At 40.4% G+C, this 20,872-nt stretch overlaps 1 protein-coding gene and 1 long non-coding RNA gene across 2 annotated transcripts; both read left to right on the forward strand.

Annotated features, from left to right (window-relative positions):
• Window positions 1-533: 533 nt before the first annotated feature.
• LOC131260224 (uncharacterized) lies at window positions 534-3,193 on the forward strand. Its single transcript, XM_058261915.1, has 2 exons — window positions 534-1,613; window positions 1,687-3,193. Exons 1-2 carry the CDS (start codon window positions 668-670, stop codon window positions 1,689-1,691), a joined length of 951 nt encoding a protein of 316 aa, XP_058117898.1. The 5' UTR covers window positions 534-667; the 3' UTR covers window positions 1,692-3,193.
• Window positions 3,194-15,066: 11,873 nt separating this feature from the next.
• On the forward strand, window positions 15,067-15,655 carry LOC131260249 (uncharacterized). Its single transcript, XR_009178147.1, has 3 exons — window positions 15,067-15,208; window positions 15,271-15,519; window positions 15,580-15,655. It is a non-coding gene; the product is annotated as an uncharacterized LOC131260249 (long non-coding RNA).
• Window positions 15,656-20,872: the final 5,217 nt, after the last annotated feature.

Raw genomic sequence — 20,872 nt, forward strand, 5'->3', positions numbered from 1 at the left:
TGAATGCATAAAAACTTTTTAACAAAACTGTTTGATTTTGTCGTGCAGGGCTGTATCTCACGGAGAAACAGTATATACCTTGTTTATTCTGCTACCTTGCTGCTGGGAGAGTGACAGTTCTTCACGACAAGTCGCAGAGCACCCTTCGAACAATGTCGTGTTTGTCGTGTTTGTTGGACTGTTCACAGAGCGCTGCCTGACTTGGGGTCCACACTACAGCGCGACGTCGCCTGACAGGAGCTGAAATCCATATAAAAAAAACCTTGCGCGATTTCGCGTGAATCGCGCTAGGTATTTTTTGCATGGAGTTCTGCGCCTGTCAGGCGACGTCGCGTTACGCGACGGTGCAGTCTGGAAAGCGTGTGAACCCCTGTTCACAGCTTTGCGCAACCGCATGCGGTTGCGTTTTTTCCCATGGGAGAGATAGGAGCTGTCATGGGCTGTCACTGTAAGAATAAGTTGTCACTAATACTAGTGCAATTAGGTAGCAGCTAGGGAAAAGACAGCGTCACTCATCAGTTCCACTCCAGGTGTCATACCGAACGGTTGATAATAAAGCTCGTCAACAAGACTTAAAACATGGTGTCAGAAGTGGTCTTCTGAAAAAAAAAAAAAAAAGAAACAAAAAGAAAGATAAAAGGGAACAAATTGCACCAACAGTAGTAGCATGGCATCTGGGATCGATCATCGATTGCCGCAGCCACTGGACTGTGCCAACTTGGCCAAAGAATGGCCCAGATGGAAGCAGGCATTTGCCATCTACCTTCGAGCAACCGGAAAAATCAAGGAAAGCGAGGAGAATAAGATCGCCACTTTCCTTTATACCATAGGACCACGTGGAGTGGAAATTTATAATACGTTGTTTCCTACTGCATCCGATGCCCAAAATCTTTTTGGCGTGAGTGAGACAGACGAAGAGTTCGCTGATGCTAGTGATGCAGTGACTGAGGAAAGGACTAACACGCTGATAGGCGTAATAGCGGCCTTCGACGAATACTCCATCCCGAAAAGAAATGCAACTTTGGAGGCATTCAAGTTCCACAACGTATCGCAGAAGGAGAGGCAAACGTTTGCTGAGTTCGAGACAGAGCTACGAACACAAGCGCAGTATTGCGAATTTCAGTGTCTCAAATGTGATGCCCCATATACTGATCGCATGCTACGGGATCGGATCGTTATCGGAGTATTGAACAAGCGGCTCCAGCACAAACTGCTCGAACGACAAGAGGGGTCGCTGGAAAGAGTTATTGAAACCTGCAAAACGTTCGAAGCAACCTCTGATAATAAGCAAATTCTGGAACAGAAGTCCAATCTACTGGAGGTGAAAGGAGTACAACAGCCAGAGGGAGAGCGGCAAATAGCAGCTATTAACAAAAGGCTGTGCTTCAAGTGTGGTGGAGCATTCAACCAAAATCACCGTAGCAGCTGTCCAGCAACGAACGTGGCCTGTTACAGATGTGGTAGTGTCGGCCACTTTAGCAAATGTTGCCGTCGTAAGAATAATGCCGAAAACTACAACAACCAGAGACAACAGAGGGAGTCGACTAGTAATAAAAACGCGAAAACGGAGAAAACTTCAAAAACGGTAGCTATGATTAACTGGAGTGACGCAGGTAAGAAATTAAGTGTAGAGCAGGTTAGCAATGTGTATGAGAATGATTCTAATGAAGAGTTTACATTGTACAGAGTGAATACGACGGAAAACGGTGAATACAGTGTGGATGCATGGCGGAAAATGTATAATGTAGGTAACACCAAAATATGGTTTAAACTAGACACAGGAGCCGATGTAAATTGTATTCCGTTGGATGTAGTGCAGGAAATGGGAGTGCCGATTGTGAGAGAAACCAATGCCGGGATCATTGATTATAGCTCAAACAAAGTAAACGTTCATGGAAAGGTTAATTTGAGCTGTATTGACCAATCAAAAGAAAAGGTTCATAACGCTGAGTTTATGGTAGTCGATTCAACCTTTGAACCGATATTAGGATTGAAGTCGTGTGTTGATTTTGGTTTAATAACTCGTCTCAATAGAATTGCAACATCAAATGAAATACCTAATCATAAAGCAGAATTTATAACACAATATAGTGATACCTTTGAAGGGTTAGGAAAATTTCCAGGCAAGTGCTCGATTGTGCTCAAAGAAAATTCAATGCCGACGCTCCTCTACAGAAAGCGTATCCCACTGGCTTTGCATGATCGAATTAAAAACGAGCTTAAGCGCATGGAAGAGGAGGGTATTATTGAATATGTGGAGTATCCTACGGATTGGGTAAGCAACATGCAAGTAGTTGAAAAGGCTAACGGAGCATTGCGTATCTGTCTTGATCCTAAAGCGTTGAATCAATGCATTAAACGTGAGCACTACCTTATACCAACACAACAGGACTTATTTAGTAGATTATCCGGAAAACGTGTTTTCACCGTCTTGGATTTAAGTAGTGGATTTTGGCAAATGGAATTAGATCGAAGCAGCTCAGATTTAACAACCTTCATGACCCCATTCGGACGTTTCCGCTGGAACCGTGTCCCTTTCGGACTAAACAACGCACCCGAGATGTTCCAGCGGAAAATGGTTCAGATATTCGGAGATATTATGGGTGTAGAAATATACTTTGACGATATGGCTATTGCTGGGGTTAATGAAAGTGAACATGACCTCATATTGTTGCAGGTTATGGAGCGAGCTAGAAAGAATAATGTCAAATTTAACAGGGATAAGTTACAATTCCGGACAAATCGCGTTAAATTCATGGGTAATATAATATGTGATGGAGAAGTGCTTCCATTGCAAAAAGATGTACAAGCCATTACAGAAATGAAAAAACCAAAAAATTTACACGATGTATCAAGGTTTTTGGGATTATGCAAATATCTTGCTAAATTCATTCCGAATCTATCCAAGCGTACAGCAAACCTTCGAAAGTTAACGCATAACAATGTACCATGGGAATGGGGGGAATTGCACGACAAGGAAATGAAGAGTTTATTGGAGACGATTTCTAGTCCACCTGGACTAGCAATTTTTGACCCAAGCAAACTGTGTACAATTCAAACAGACAGCTCGAAAGATGGTTTAGGCTGTGTGTTGTTTCAGGATCATGGTCCTGTGGCCTATGCATCTAGGACATTAACTAAAAGTGAGCAAAGATGGGCTCAAATAGAAAAAGAATTACTAGCAGTAGTTTTCGCGTGCCAAAAATTTCATTATTTTATCTATGGACGAGAGTTTTCGGTTCAATCCGACCATAAACCTTTGGAGTCTTTAATTAAAAGAAACATCGATGACGTAACACCTAGACTCCAAAGGATGTTTCTAATGCTTCTAAAGTATCCGGGGCTCTGCCTACAATACACACCAGGAAAAAGCATGCTTGTGGCGGACTGTCTTTCGAGAGCGCCTCTGTCTGAAACTGGGGAGATACAAGAAGAACTTGAACAAGTAGTCCATGCACTGGTTAAAAAAGTATGTTTGTCGAAGGACAATTATGAATCCTATATTAACATATTAAAGAACGACGAACAGTACATGCGTATAGTGGAGTATGTAGAAAACAAATGGCCGCCATATAATAAGCTTGATCACTTAAGCCAGTTATTTTACAACCACCGTGATCAACTCCATTTTGAGAATGGACTTCTTTTCAAAGATCATAGACTGGTTATACCTGCAGAACTTCAACCAAAAATTTGCAAATGGTTACATGCACCACATCTGGGTATTGAAAAAACATTAGCTAGGGGTCGTACACAATTTTACTGGCCTGGCATGACAAACGACATAAAAGAAATAACTAGCAAATGTGCCATATGTGAAAAATTTCGGCGTAATAATCAGAAAGAGCCACTCGTGCAAGACTCACCACCCGAATATCCATTCCACAAAGTATCGACAGATATTTACGAGTATGCAGGATCTTACTGGTTGGTCCTGATTGATGCGTATTCGGGGTTCATCTGCTCTGATCGTTTGGAGGACAAGACATTGCGCAGTGTTTGTAAGCTTTTTGACAGATATTTTAATTTTTATGGATACCCTACTACAATTCGTTGCGATAACGTGCCGTTTAATTCTCGGGAATGCGAGCGTTATGCGAACTTAAACAACATTATGTTTGAATTTTCCAGTCCTCGATACCCTCAAAGTAATGGATTAGCAGAGAAAGGAGTAGCAATTGCAAAAAACATCCTGAAGAGGTGTTATGAAATGAGAGAAGTAGATCAGTTCCAGTATCGAATTTTGGAATATAACACAACACCCATAGCTAGCATGAATCTATCGCCAAGCCAGTTGTTTTTTGGTAGGAGTGTTAAAACACGGTTGCCCATTGAAGCATCCTTATTAAGGAGAAATATGTTACAGGAAAAAGACATAGAACAAAAGATATTAAAAAAGCGGAAAATCCAGAAGGATTATTACGATCAACACGCGAAACAATTACCTGGTCTTGATGTAAATGACAAAGTTCAATTTAAAAAGAATTCAAAAGAATGGGAATATGGTGTAATAGTTAGAGATGTTAACAAACGATCGTATGTGATTCGTGATAACTTTGGTAACTACTTCCGACGAAATAGAAGATTTATAAAACGAACTGTAAACTCTAATGCTGATACTGAAGAAGATGAACTGGAAGATGGCGTAGAGTATGATGATTTTAGAAATCAAGAATTACCAGGAGCTAAAAATAAACAAGACCAAAACATTGGTCCGCTGTACCCAGGCAGAGACAAGAAAATTGAAAAGCAACCTTCTACTGAAGCTGTTGAAGGTAGTCATTCCTCGCAAACGAAAGAAGAAATGCAAACTGAAGAGTCAAATTGTCCGTCAGAACAAGAAGTGGTCGCACCACCAGACAGTAGGTCAAGGATTACACGTAGTGGTCGTCCTATCAATATACCTATACGTTATAAGCAATAATTAAAAAAAAAAAAAAAAAAGAACTTTTAAGAAGAAAGCGTGTAAGAATAAGTTGTCACTAATACTAGTGCAATTAGGTAGCAGCTAGGGAAAAGACAGCGTCACTCATCAGTTCCACTCCAGGTGTCATACCGAACGGTTGATAATAAAGCTCGTCAACAAGACTTAAAACAGTCACCGCAGACGCAAGACCTTGCGCTTTCTGTACTAAAAAATCAAACGAGTTTGATTTTTGCCGCAGACTCTTGCGTTTTTATATGTCAACAGTAAATATTGTTCCTAGTAGACTTTAATGAGCTTGTATGCTCATATAAGTGGTATATTCAAACATTAAAGTATTATTTTTGGCAAAAAGCTGTGCTCGTTTGACAGATCAAAAACGCAACCGCATGCGGTTGCGGAAAGCTGTGACCACAGGTTGACAGTTCTTCACGACATTGGAAGAGCGCACCTTTCGAACAGTGTCGTGTTTGTCTGGTTTGATTGGCTGTTCACAGCGCGCTCCCTTATCTAAACACATCGCCGTTGCGGCGACTTTTCTGTTCGGCCAGCTTCATTGGACCGAAACGTTACAGCGGTTCCAACAAAAGTGAAGAAATCTTATTGCTTTTTTGCGTGCTGTTACCATCGTAAAATCCTGGACTCAGTTTGAATGTATAAGGTGAGCAGAACAAAGCATAGGTTTAGAGTGAAAAGTTTTTTTCGAATGATAATCGACTGAATGCTGCACACACCATATCTATATTAACCTTGCCACTTGTCATTGTGACACTGTGTCTTGTGGAAACACATCTAAATCACGTTCGCCAGCCGGCATTTCTCATTCCATACACGAAAGGCGGGACATCATTGCGCAGCGTTGTTCGGTACAGACAACAACACAGTTGTCCGGCTTAATTTAATATAAAAAGAATGATAAAAGTGCTAATGTGATGTGGAAAATGTTGCAACACGTGAAGTTCGCCACGTAAACGGTTTGGTATTCAGTTTGACCGTAATCTAGCGTCTTCGTTTCGGCGATTTTTTTTTTGTACAGTAGGCAGTGAAAAAGTTATTTTTTTGTACAGTAGGCAGTGAATTTTTTTGTTTTGTACAGTAGGCAGTGAAAAAGTTTTCTAGTTTTTGTACGTGCTACAAAAGCGTTAAGTATGTAATCAATCGCGTACGTTTACGCATACGTATCAAGCGAACGGAAAGTAAGAATTTGTATGGATTGGTGACCGCAAATGAATGGCCGCCCGAAATTGCTGAAATTGTATAAGGTTAGTATGGCTAAAGGTATTATATTTATCATATTGAAACATGAAACATCTATTTCAGAATTCTGATGGGCAATCCTTAAGTGCATGAATCCAACATATTACATCTGATCTGCTTGTTACGAACCTTACTGACTGAAACATTAAAAGTGTAGAATCATCTGCAAATAATGGATTGTAAGGTCGGATTGTCTCATCGTGAGTTGTGTGTGATTTACCTGATATTTTCATGCGCAATCGCTGCTACACCATAAAAGTATTCAACGGAACATTAAGCGTCACAATTGGTGAGTGTATGGAATGCCCTGTTAGCATGGATCAATTAACTTATAGGATGTATTCATTTCAGCTGGAATGTCATGTTAGCAAACCCATTTTAGACAAACTATAAATTGCAAGAGCAACTAGTACCCCGGTGGTAGAATCATCATGATTTCTCATTCTGTCTAATTGACAATTGTTACCAACAGAACGTAAAAGCGTGATGATTTTGCCGCCAGGGTAGTAACGGATCGAATTTAAATCGCCTTTTTGTTTGAGCTACAATGAATTGAATAAGTGACCAATTATCTTAATTATGAATCCTGATATTTGTTAAGGTTAGTATGATTGAATAGTTAATCCTCTCAATCTGCTATCTGTCCTCAATCTGTCATTTTCTAATTTTGAATCTTTTCTTGCAGTTTAAGATTTTGTCGCGGAATGTGCAGCTATAGTGTAACGCAAATATGACCGTACAATTTAGGGATATGAAGTAAGGTAAATTACTGTTGCTAACAACTGTCATGTGTTCAGAGGACTGATGTAAGTCTATATTATTTTTACAGTGTTACAGCGTGTATTACATAGGGTTTTCCCATAAGAAATTGTCCGTTCGTATTCAAACGATAGAGATCTTTAATACTGATCAGAACGGATGTCTTCGAGTGCTGCGCGGTAAGCTAATATTTTACATTAATCATCTATCGTGATAGTAATGCATTATTTTTAAACGGGCAATGCTGTTTGGTTTTACTTCGATGAAATTTGTTACATTCGATGTTCGATCAAATTCGATGTAATTCTTAGTTACAATTTGCGTTTTGACTTCTAATCTATTATTTCACTCTCCGAGTACAACGACTTTCCTGTTACGGGTTTTCGCCGTATGCGCTTGTGTGGAATATTACATTCAACTTTTCTGTTACTCTGCTCTGTTACTTTTAGTTCAGTGTCCGCTCCCATCAGTCACTTGGAATGAGTTGAACAGTGCTTCATTTCCACAAACTTAACCGCGGGACTACATTACAGCGTACTCTACAAAAAAAGAAAAAAAAACAGGTCAGGTCAGGTTTCAAAAACAGATGTTGGTATGGCACGCTGCATCCCAGAAGTGCTGGATTGCATTTGGTATGGTACGCTGTCACTGACCGTACCAGTTGTTTTTTGGTATGGTTCACTGTAATGTAAATCCGTATCGGTTTTCATCCGATCACATCATTTTGGGGTGCTGTCGATGCTGTTGTTTAGTTTACACGAGGCACAAAAGACTGAAAATACACGCGCGAATATCAGTTTTGCTGTCACTTTCATTCGCTTCGTGTAGAGGTTCCTAATCGTGAGCCGTTGCAAATGAACTCACATTCAGTGTTGATTTGAGTGTTTAACTGTAAAAAACAGCAGAGTGTTCACCTAAATTTTATCAACAACTGTACATCATCACAAACAACTATTTGTGATTCTATTTTATTATTGCAAATCCAGTGGCGATCAAGCTCTTTTGAGGCCCTGAGCGGAATTGTGGTAGAGGCTCTTCAAATAATACATATATGGGTCCACATACCCACTTCATCGATAACGATAGCAAATGAAGGATTAAGTTTTACGATAAGCATTTAATTTGTTAAGAAAACGTGTAAATTTATTTAATTCATGTTCTATTTTGCATTTAATGCATATAATGTGATCAATGACATTTTTTTTATAAATTTCAGTGAAAATGTTTAAAATTTTCTATCATCAGGGGACATATTCCAGCCATAATATTTTAAAAGGTTTTAAAACTGAATCGTACTCCTTAGCCCTTTGCAAAGTTAGATATTTTACATTATCACAAATAACATAGAATGTATTAACTACGAATACTTCTTTGATTGAAAATTTGTGTTAACTGTTTCTTCTGAAATAACTGAACTAAAAGATAACTCGTTAGCTGTTATTTCTACATTTGCAAAATCTGCGCGAAAACTCTCGATGAATGCTACTAACGATTGCAACAACACTGATCCTTGCAATAGTTCACATTCAACTGTTTGAAGCGACTTACGTGTAGCATTTATTTTCTGATGCAGCGTGTTCCAAATTACGGTCATTAAAACAATTTCATATTTACTCATTTGTCTGAGAAGCGCCGTTTGTTACATCTATTATTATAGCTATTTCATCTTTATCGTTATAAATGTCTTGCAATGTATTTTTGATTTCTCCAAACCAGGTATCTAAAGCTAAGACCGCGTCGACTCTAGCTGACCAACGAGTCAGAGAGCACCTTTTTTAAAAAATGTTATTGAATGATTGTTTTCCGATGGGTTGAAGAGAAAAAAATGCGTTTCTTAGCTGAAAAAATTGCATGCTGCCTTCCAATTTTTAGCTGTAAAATTAACAATTGCATTTTATGAGTCATTTGCACATGGGATCTCCCATTTACATAGCACCTGCACTATTCCTCTTAATTAATGCTTGCGTGTAGACTCAAGTATTTACCATACATATTTGATGCAACGTCAAATGATTGTCCTCTACAGTTTGAAATATCCATAACAATTGTTATTTTTATATAACACTTCTTGTTTTAAGTAAGACGAATTATGTTTATCGATCGGAATAAATCTAAATAAAATAACTTAATAATTTAATAGTGCTTAATAACATATTTGCTTTAGCACTTCTCTCCAATAATTGTGTTCCTTTTCCCTTATAAGATGATGAGATGATGATGATGAGTCCCACCTCTTACCCCAACACAGGTTTGAGAATGGCGGAGTTATCATAAGATATTTGTTTCAAACTTCAAAGCAAATCACGAAGTGGTGGGATCAAAGTGACCCTTCACGAAAAAGACCAATCAGCTCTATTTTACTTGCGTACAGCGATTAGCACAACTTACAAAAGATAGAAATTGTGGAACCTCTCTGCGGAGTGCGCGGCCAAAAAATGCTCTCTCCTATTCCTACAGCCGGTATCTCCCTTGTCCATATGGAGGGGAGTTACAACTTTCCAGGATTGGCAAATTAAGCAAACCTTATCCGTGAGACAATTGGTAGCGTCGAAAAAATCATCGATGGATGAATTTGAGACGCCTGTCACGTGATTGCACAAGAGCGACTGATGCAGTTCCTACAGAAAGATCAACTTCAAATTTGCACTTTTACGCGCGCGTGTCTCAAAGATATGTTGTTCCATTTTTGAAATTTACATTTGAATTTGCAAAACAAAAATCTCATCATCATCATCTGTGAGATCGTGATGGCAAGTGCGATGCTTACAAACATTAAATTTCACAAAATACAACTTTGAGACATTTCACATGCTACTGGGTTCTACTTTACAACCTGCTTAACGTACACGGCACACAAGCGCTCGAACTCGCGAACGTTTGCAGCCTCGGCAATCTCTCTTGGCATGCTGTTGTACCATTGTATACCTTTACAAAATAGTGAATTCCTGGCAAAATCTGAAGAAAAGTTCGACGTCCTGGAATCATGAGCCCTACGAGTGTTGTACCGGTGAACGTCAGAACCCCTAACTACTATTTTTCCAAGGTACCCCGGTAGCAAGCCCCTCAGGAGTTTGAATATTAGTATCATAGTCTGGTACACTATCCGCTGCTTTACCGACATCCATTACAGGACATCCAGCATAACAGCAGACGGCGTATACCGACTGCAACACAACACTAGCCTCATTACCCTATTTTGCACTGTTTGGAACCTTTTGAGCTGTGTCCGATTGCCGAGGAACAATATAGATGGACAAAAATCAAAATGCGGTGGGATAATTGATTTGTAGAGGTGAACTTTCCCAAAAATGTTTAGGTTGTTCCCCAGTCTACTTATCACACCACACTTCTTTGCCCCCATAGCGATGACCCCATCAATGTGTGCACTAAATGTAAGTCGTCCAGAGTGACTCCCAGATATTTAACCTGGGAGACTCGGTCAATTGGTTCCGTGTTGATGGCAATTGAAAGCCGGCCGACCCACTCCCTCCTCGACATTACCATATAGTGTGTTTTACTAACGTTTAATGCTAGTTTCTTGTATTTCAACCAGCCATCCAGAGCCACCAAGTCTTCATTCAAAAGGGACTCTGCCTGTTTCATGTCCTTTCGCGATATAAATATTACTGTATCATCAGCAAAACGATTTATCTCGCAGGAACGTAAGACCTGCTTCATGTCATTTATATACATGATAAACAAAATTGGTCCAAGAACACTTCCTTGTGGAACCCCAAGGGTGTTTTCAATAGGATCTGAAACAGATTTTTTGAAAATTGTCCTCTGGGTTCTACCTGTCAGATAATCGCTGAACCAACTGAGTTCCCTCCCCTCAATACCGAATCGTCTAAGTGTTGTGAGCAACAAGGGTCTCGATATTGTTTCAAATGCCCGTTTTAGATCCAAGAAAACGGCAAGTACCGGTTGCCCACTGTCCATCAACCCCTTCCACTTCGCAAGCACCAGGTTCAGTGCAGTTTCACAGGAATGTCCTTCCCGATATCCCGACTGCTCCCGGGCAAGCAGGCCGTTCTGGTCCAGGTATTGCACCAATTGGTCTTTGATCACAACCTCCAGGACCTTCTCGACAGTGTGAAGCATGTTGATGGGGCGGAACTCTTCCGCCTTGATAGCTCCAGTCATCTTTGGAATAGGTACAACCAATGACTCCTTCCATGTATCCGGAAAAACACCCCTTTCCATCGATTGGTTAATCAAGTCCAGGAGCGTCTCCCCAGCCACATGAAAGCAATCCTGCAATGTTTTTGCATTTACATTTCCTATTCCTGCCGTTTTGGTCAGGTCAAAACATATCTGCCTAAGCTTGCTCATGTCTATTGGTTGAAAAGAAAATCTATGCCTGGGAGTATCAACTTGCCTCAGCTCGACTGGTTCGTCCACCGTCGGAATGTTGCTGTTAACAAGTGTGACACTATTCACATAAAAGTTGTTGAACCTTGCTGCGACGACCGCCTCATCGGACTCGAAACAGTTATCGAATTTCACGCATGAAGCGGTATTCTCGTCGGGCTTCAACATGCTTTTAAGAAGTTTCCAAAGTTCCCTACTATTACCCTGATGCTTGCTAATTTCTCTACTGAAGTATTCCTCACGAGTAGTTTTTAAAGACCTACTGTATTCGTTTCGTAGCTTAGTGTACTGACACCAATGTGAAGCCAGATTAGTCCGAACAAATTTTTTATACACTTTGTCTCTTTTACGCTTTAGACGTTCCAGAGCCAACGTATACCATCTGCCAGAGTATCTAGTCTCCACGGTCCTTTCATAAACTAAACTATTCATAGCACTCTCTAGTGTATCCTTCAACAGATCTGCAGCTTCATGGAAATTTGTAGTTTCCCTCTGTAGACCCAATGTGATCGCCTGACAAAGACCCTCTTTAGAGTACCTATTCCATCATTTAACTTGTTTTTGAACTGTCCTGAAACGTTCATCATTCAAGTTTAAAAGCAAAGTTTCATGATCAGATATTTTTGCACAAGCATCTGTTACCATGCTAATTGAGTCTGTGTTGCAGTACACATGGTCAATCAATGTCCTGCTATTATTCGTAATACGAGTAGCTGCACTAACCTTCAGCTTCAGGCACACCGAGTCCATAAGTTTCTTCAATTTTTCGGAACCAATCAATGTTGAAGTCCCCAACCAAGACATTACGCCTGCCAAAATCTAGAAATCTGTCTAACCAGTCCTCCAGAATTTCGACAAAGCGTGAGTCACTTGAACTAGGTGAGTGATACAGAACACCATAGTTTGCAGCCGCCATGCCTCGAGTCACAGTAAACCCCAAAAACCAGTTGCCCTCCAGTGACTCGTTTAGAATCACCTTCAAGGCAACCGAGTTCCCAGCATAAACCGCAACCCCTCCTGTGTGTCGTGAGTGGGACAAACAGGACACGGCCCTGTACCCCGGTATACTAAACTGATCAAATGCTTCGCACTCCGTTATATGCGTCTCAGATAGAAGGACCAACGCGGGTTGCATCCTTTCTACCGAGTCGCGTAACAGAACATAGCTTGACGATAGGCCAGCGACATTGCAATACATGATTTCATATCGCTGCCCTATCCCCAGCAATCTCTGCTATTGAGAATGCTTAGCAATCGTTGATGCCTGTTTCTTGTATACGAGACACTCGCTACTAAAAGCAGCATGTTCCGTGCTCCCCCTTGAACCCGCCAACACGCAGTTCACACATTTTAAGGCCGCCGACTTACATTCCGACGTCCTGTGTGCACCACTGCACCTAGAGCAGGCTTCCTCCTTATTGCACTCGGTGCTCTTGTGCCCAAACTGCCCGCACCGGAAACACCGCAATACATGAACAGAAGTGCTTATCGCACAACTGTCAAAACCTATTTTGACCTTTTTGAGGTCCTCTAGACATTGTGCCGATTCCCTGTCCACATCGATCACGACATTGTACTTCTGGTACTTGTAGAACCTACTTTCGTACATTCCAACAAGCTCCAGTGTCGTGAACGGGATCCATGCATTCTGTTCTTTCAGAAGTGCAATCACGTCCTCGTCAGAGTACTTCTCCGTCATCCCCACTATCCTTACTCTGGACAACGGCAAACGAACGGAATAAGCATCCCCGAGTTTGGACTGCACTTCCTTCCTAACCTTATCTAACGCGACTGCAGGACACTGCACAAAAATCAGACCTTTCCTACCATTGCGGAAGTCCGACACCTGCTGCCTCCTCGGATCCAACCGGGCGCGAAGATCGACTCTTGTCGATATTATTACAAATATTATTAGTCGCAATTTATAAAAATCTTTCTATTCTCCGGCTTTTCGTTAGGGAACGTTAAAGTTGTCTTTTCTTTAAACTTGCCATGAATAAAGACGAACAAAATATCTGATTACATCGTCAAGAATGGCTCAGCCGATTTTGAATTTTAGCTTTAAAAACAAACCAACACTCATTTTTTTTCAAGTTTCAAGTTTCAAGTTTTTGGGAAAAAAACATTTTTCGAGTTTTCTGGGTTTCTGGCTTTTCCTAAGGATTTTCTAACTTGCATTGTTTTTAATAGGCCAAAAGAAACAAATCATCAGAAGACTTCGTTGGGATAAGTCCTACCGTTTTTGTTAAAGAAGGTAATTTTTTTTTATGGAAAAAAGCCGTTTTTACCGAACTTTCCCATTTTCCGGCTTTTCCTTGGGAATTTTCAAATTCTCTTTTTTCTTAAACCTTGCTTGAGTAAAAAGGAACAAATATAGAGATATTCGAACTTTCGATATTACCATAATCGGCAGGCTTTTTTCATTACGTGGTCAATGAAAACATCGGAAAGCAGCTTCGAAATCAAAATTTTAAGTTGAAACAATTATTTCGGTTTCTTGTTGGCTTTCAGGCATGTATTTGCGCATTCTGGTCATAGCAATCTCAGAGTGCAGGCGCAAGTGCATTGAGCAGCAAGTGTTATTGTTATTGAATCCGGAAAAAAGAGAATTCTTCACCAACGATCAGTTTAATCGATTAGTTCAAATCATTACAGCTTCTAACGGAAATTCAACGGTTCAAATATCCAAAATGAATTAATGTGCCTCCTATTGCATAATTTTCAAGCGCAAACGTGGAAAAACGGCTACGATGTGGTGAATAGGGGGTCTAATTTCATAGTGCAGCCCGTGTATCCGGGAAAATAAGTAAAAACACAGCGCGCTCCCTTATCTAAACACATCGCCGTTGCGGCGACTTTTCTGTTCGGCCAGCTTCATTGGACCGAAACGTTACAGCGGTTCCAACAAAAGTGAAGAAATCTTATTGCTTTTTTGCGTGCTGTTACCATCGTAAAATCCTGGACTCAGTTTGAATGTATAAGGTGAGCAGAACAAAGCATAGGTTTAGAGTGAAAAGTTTTTTTCGAATGAGAATCGACTGAATGCTGCACACACCATATCTATATTAACCTTGCCACTTGTCATTGTGACACTGTGTCTTGTGGAAACACATCTAAATCACGTTCGCCAACCGGCATTTCTCATTCCATACACGAAAGGCGGGACATCATTGCGCAGCGTTGTTCGGTACAGACAACAACACAGTTGTCCGGCTTAATTTAATATAAAAAGAATGATAAAAGTGCTAATGTGATGTGGAAAATGTTGCAACACGTGAAGTTCGCCACGTAAACGGTTTGGTATTCAGTTTGACCGTAATCTAGCGTCTTCGTTTCGGCGATTTTTTTTTTGTACAGTAGGCAGTGAAAAAGTTATTTTTTTGTACAGCAGGCAGTGAAAAACTTTTTTGTACAGTAGGCAGTGAAAAAGTTTTCTAGGTTTTATACGTGCTAGAAAAGCGTTAAGTATATAATCAATCGCGTACGTTTACGCATACGCATTAAGCGAACGGAAAGTAAGAATTTGTATGGATTGGTGACCGCAAATGAATGGCCACCCGAAATTGCTGAAATTGTATAAGGTTAGTATGGCTAAATGTATTATATTTATCATATTGCAACATGAAACATCTATTTCAGAATTCTGATGGGCGATCCTGAAGTGCATGAATCCAACATATTACATCTGATCTGCTTGTTACGAACCTTACTGACTGAAGCATTAAAAGTGTAAAATCATCTGCACATAATGGATTGTAAGGTCGGATTGTCTCATCGTGAGTTGTGTGTGATTTACCTGATATTTTCATGCGCAATCATGCCGTAGACATAACAGTGGTAATGAATATCGCTGCTACACCATTAAAGTACACAACGGAACAATAAGCGTCACAATTGGTGAGTGTATGGAATGACCTGTTAGCATGGATCAAGGAGCTTATAAGATGTATTCATTTCAGCTGGAATGTCATGTTAGCAAACCCATTTAGACAAACTTTAAATTGCAAGAGCAGCTAGTACCCCGGTGGCAGAATAATCATGATTTCTCATTCTGTCTAATTGACAATTGTTACCAACAGAACGTAAAAGCGTGATGATTTTGCCGCCAGGGTAGTAACGGATCGAATTTAAATCGCCTTTTTGTTTGAGCTACAAAGAATTGAATAAGTGACCAATTATCTTAATTATAAATCCTGATATTTGTTAAGGTTAGTATGATTGAATAGTTAATCCTCTGTCATTTTCTAATTTTGAATCTTTTCTTGCAGTTTAAGCTTTTGTCGCGGAATGTGCAGCTATAGTATAACTCAAATATGATCGTACAATTTAGGGATATGAAGTAAGGTAAATTACTGTTGCTAACAACTGTCATGTGTTTAGAGGACTGATGTAAGTCTATATTATTTTTACAGTGTTACAGCGTGTATTACATAGGGTTTTCCCGTAAGAAAATGTCCGTTCGTATTCAAACGATAGAGATCTTTAATACTGATAAGAACGGATGTCTTCGGAGTCGGAGTGCTGCGCGGTAAGCTAATGTTTTACATTAATCATCTATCGTGATAGTGATGCATTATTTTTAAACGGGCAATGTTGTTTGGTTTTACTTCGATGAAATTTGTTACGTTCGATGTTCGATCAAATTCGATGTAAACTTTGTTGAAGATTAACTTTGTTAGGCCGTTAATAGACGACGCGCGTCTGACGCGTCCGCGTCCCGAATGTTATCAAACATCAGTCAAAATGTGGTCTTATTGACGTTTAACGAATTGTCATTTACCCGCGTGGGACGCGCATCGTCTAGGTGACCACCCGCCATTTTGAACGCGCGTCGCCAGTTATTTGTTGTGTTTAAATCAAAAGTGTTTGAAGTTGTGCTTGATAAAAGATAAGAAATGAATCGGGAAGCAAAAGAAGCTGCTCTTCGTTTATCTAGTGTATGGAGCAATCTCATCAGATTGCACATGACTTCACTCCAACAACCCTCGATCAGGGATTGAATGAGGCCGATGCTGATGGAGAGGAATGAGCAAGCAAGTATGCTGCTCGAGACTATATTGAAGGAGGAACTAGATACGACCATAATTAACTTTATGCGTCTATAAAGAACAAACTTTGATTTTTTGCTGGCCCAAATCGGCCCAAAAATATCAAATTTAAATACAAACATGCGTAAGAGTTTGTCTGCCAAAGACAAGCTAATAGTAACATTAAGATATTTGGCAACAGGTGATAATTACAAAACCTTGGAGTATACGTTTCGGGTAAGTATATGGTTATTTGTGTATTTTTTCTAAGATTTTATTTCATTTTTGTTATTTTCATTGTCAGATTTCGGCTCAATCAATAGGAATATTCATTCCAGAAGTATGCGACAGCCTTATTGAAGATTTAAGGGACTTCGTATAGGTAAGAAAACATATCGTTTTTTTAGTTCAGTATTTCAGTTCTTGTTATGTATTTTAAAAATACACAAATCGTTTACCTACTAAATAGAACAAATCTTAACCTAACTTTAAAAAATTCAGAAATAAATCACATGAAATTCAGGACTTATTAACTAACTACTTAAAATAAACATTGAAAATCAACATTTTGGAAATTATGGATCATATCCATATTGTTGGACGAAGCGGGACTCTTCTTCTTCGTTTACTAAACGTCTTATTTTAATATGAACTCTCCTACGCCGCTCTGGGCTCCAGTCGTGCATAATATTACGCACACTTTCGAGCTCATCTGCAGCTTTAAGATGGTTGATTAGCTCAATTGTGGCAGATCCTACTGTTCGTAAAGTGTCCATCACTTCTTCATTATAGCTTATGTTAGCCTCTTGCCATCGTCTTTTTCTTTTTGCGATGGTCTGGTTCGGTGGAGTTCTGGGAGGTGGTGGAGTCGACGTCCGAGATGGTCCTGGAGGTAGTGGAGTCGACGTACGAGATGGTCCTGGAGGTGCTGGAGTCGACGTACGTGATGGTCTTTGAGATAGTGGAGTCGAGGAACGTGATGGTCCTGGAGGCGGTGTTGGACAACCCGTATGTGGCATCGAGCTTTCCTCCAATACCTCGATTTCGATACATTCCACATTTTCATGATGTTGACTCTGTTATGAATATATATAGGATGAGAGAATAGAATATAGAGAATTATTAATATATTTATATTTACAGAAAAATAAATTAAACAATAATATTTTTCTTTCTATTTGTAGCTCCCCAATTGTCCAGATGAATGGTTGAAAGTGGCTCAAGGCTTTCAAGAGAAGTTTAATTTTCCACATGTGCTCGGGGCCATAGACGGAAAGCATGTTGCTATTAAGGCACCTCCTCATAGTGGAACTGACTATTTTAATTACAAAAAAATGTCAGCGTAGTATTGTTAGGAGTAGTGGATTCCAAAAGTAATTTTTTATATTCCTATGTGGGAAGTAGAGGAAGAATATCTGATGGAGAGTTTTTTGTAACACTGAACTTTACAAAAAAATAGAACAACATACTTGTAACATTCCAAACCCAGCCCCATTGGACGTATCATCTAACATGTCAGTTCCTTACATGTTTTTGGGAGATAAGGCTTTCCCATTAACGAGCTATTGCCTAAGGCCATTTGGAGGGTTTACTGAAAGAGGATCGATCGAGCGCTATTGAAGTGGAAGGTTCCGCGTACTTAGAAAGCCGATAGAGGTGAAGGAGGAATTAATGCAAAAAAATTGTCATGGCAACGATTTATTTGCACAATTTTATAAGGAGAGAGGAACGCATAAGAAGCAGTGATTCCCGCATCTTGCTCTCGTCACAAACCAATACAAATTTGTCAAATTTTGCGGCAAGCAGTGCACGCGCCAGTCAAGAGGCCATAGGAATAAGAATGCATGTAGCAAATTATTTGTTAAACAATTAAAACAAATCTACTACTGAATGTAGATGTCGCTTCGGATGTCTAGATACTTCAGATACTCAAGGAAGAAAATCCTTACATTCACTCATTAGTTTTTTTTATTCATATTTGTTAGTATCGTTTATTGATAAAAGTTATGTACTTACTGTGTCAATCGTTTTGCCACATTCCGGGGCAGCGTTTAAAAATCCCATGGCATGGTACGCATACCGCGTTGGGTTGTTAACTTCGTCAGATCCTAAAAGTAGTTGCGTACGATAACATTAATTGTTTTTCACTTATATGTAGATATACATACATGTAAAGGTTAAAGGTGTAGCTTCTATATTCTTTATCATAAACCTTTTCCTTCCACACTCTGGATAAAACTCTCTCTGCTACTGCTCGTCGCTCCTTTTTATATCCTACTGTTTCCTCTTTCAATGTCTACTCGATTGCTTTCGCCCTAACTCCTCTCTGGAGCCACCAATGTTGCGCGCGGTTCACGTCCCGGCCAAGCGAAGGATTTGGGCGTCTGGGACCCGTGAAATCGTCAACCCGGGCTTAACGCAGATTGGGTGTCTGCCCCAAAAGTGCTTGTACGTCTTTGCTCCTATTACCTTCCCGCTAGTGCTCTTGCGCTTTCGAGAGCCTATGCCGCAGAAGGGGCAACAAAGAGAATAGTCGCGTTTCGGATTGGGGGGCAGATTGACCCGTGAGTACGACCTGAAAACAAGCAGTTAGTGAGAACACCGTTCTTCTTGAGTTCCAAATGTGTACTGATTTATTGTTGCTTCTTAACGCTCTTACATACTAGCTTAAACGCGGAACTTACAAACTATCGTCAACCTTTCTCCAGGGACATTTCTCGGGTTTACAACTTTCTACCCGAGAACGTTACTTAACACCTAAGCATTTCTCCAGTACGCACTTACTTTAGCTTACTTCACCATTCAACGCCGCGTACCTTTCCCGAGCCCGATTGTCCAGCGTGCATCGACCGACGATGCGCGAGGCGAACATCCAATGTTTACAAAAACAAGCGCTTTACGCTGACCAAGCAACCATGCCCTTGGTTCTTGGCGCATTGCTGGTGACATTGGGCGTTCTACGCTGACTCAATCTCTTTACCGTAGTTGACCCAGTTTCAGCCGAGCGTTGCTCACGCAACACACGGCCTTTCCTGACATATCTTCCGCCCGGAAGACCTATACTTTTACTATACCATAACATTTACCATTAACCTACCCGCAAAATCTTGCTTACTTCCGGTCGTTGCTAGTCTTGCTGCTTTACATTTTCGCACTAATTCCGAACGAGAGTATTCTTCCATCAACCGTACAGATTCCATATCGACGATTCACACCAAGCAGATTCCAGCGCACAGAGCGTAATCTTCAGCACTCACAGTGCAATCTACAGCGCACACAGCGCAAATCACCGCGTTTCACAGCACACACAGCACACACAGTGCAAACTTACTAAACTCCGACGAAAAACTTCTGCGCACACACTGGACTACTTCTGCTGATGACCTCCGTCTATATTTTGACTGCGGAAGACTCCTTACTCCAATCTCCGAAGACCGTTCAAGAACTACGCGGATGACTTCAGACCCGGTATGCTTCTTACTCTCATGACCAACTATTCACGGACGACTTCTGACGACTATCTTTCCTCGAAACGAATGTATGAATAATTCTTATTCCAAACCGAGGACTTCTTCTTGGTTGAGCCCGGTAATTTCTATTAAGATCTGATGACCTCTTCTATGGTTGAGCCCCCATTTAAAGTTTAAAGGTGTAGCTTCTATATTCTTTACTATAAACCTTTTCCTTCCACACTCTGGATAAAACTCTCTCTGCTACTGCTCGTCGCTCCTTTTTATATCCTACTGTTTCCTCTTTCAATGTCTACTCGATTGCTTTCGCCCTAACTCACATACATACCGGAACCAGTCACCAAAGTTTGCTTGTATGATGACCGAGTTTTCCTGTACGTCGATTGCAAAGAAGTCCACTTATCTTTCAGCTTAAAAATTTTGACACCGAATTCGTTTGCAATGTTTTCTTAGTCATCATTTCTTCGGGTAGTATTTTTGTAGTTGGGATCGGAGCGATCCCAGAGTGAACGATGCCTCTGGATGCACTCAATCAGCATGAGTGCATCCACTTCGCTCATTTGAATTGTCTGGAAATAAAATTTATCATGAATTAATAAATGAATCTTCAGCCGCATCATCTCCTTTTGATTAAAGACGAAGTGTGCTCAAACTGTGATAAGCAGGTGTACAAGTTGAAAATGTCCGGTTTTTTATACGGGTGTTTTCGGCATTGAAGAGTGGTACTTTTGACCTCAACGGCAGGAACCATCCAGGACCAACGAAAAAGTTTGATGACGCAGAATTGCAAGAGCTGTTGGATGCAGACCCTAGCCATACTCAACAAAAGTTGAGCAGAAACATTGAATGTGACTCATGGGCAAGATCCAGAAGCGTGGAAAATGGGTTCACCATGAGTTGACCGAAAGACAGATGGAGCATCGTAAAGTCTTTCGTGAAATGCAACTTCAACGGTACCAAAAGAAGTCATTTTTCTGATCGGATAGTCACTGGTGAAGAGAAGTGGATTTATTTTGTGGATCCTAAGGGTAAAAAATCTTGGTTTTCACTTGGTGAAGCCGCCC

Source organism: Anopheles coustani, chromosome 3 (genome assembly GCF_943734705.1).
Source record: "Anopheles coustani chromosome 3, idAnoCousDA_361_x.2, whole genome shotgun sequence".
Classification (NCBI taxonomy): domain Eukaryota; kingdom Metazoa; phylum Arthropoda; class Insecta; order Diptera; family Culicidae; genus Anopheles; species Anopheles coustani.

Bases quoted from the DNA above. Each gene is read 5' to 3' on its own strand.
- LOC131260224 (XM_058261915.1), top strand. From the start codon at position 668: ATGGCATCTGGGATCGATCATCGATTGCCGCAGCCACTGGACTGTGCC.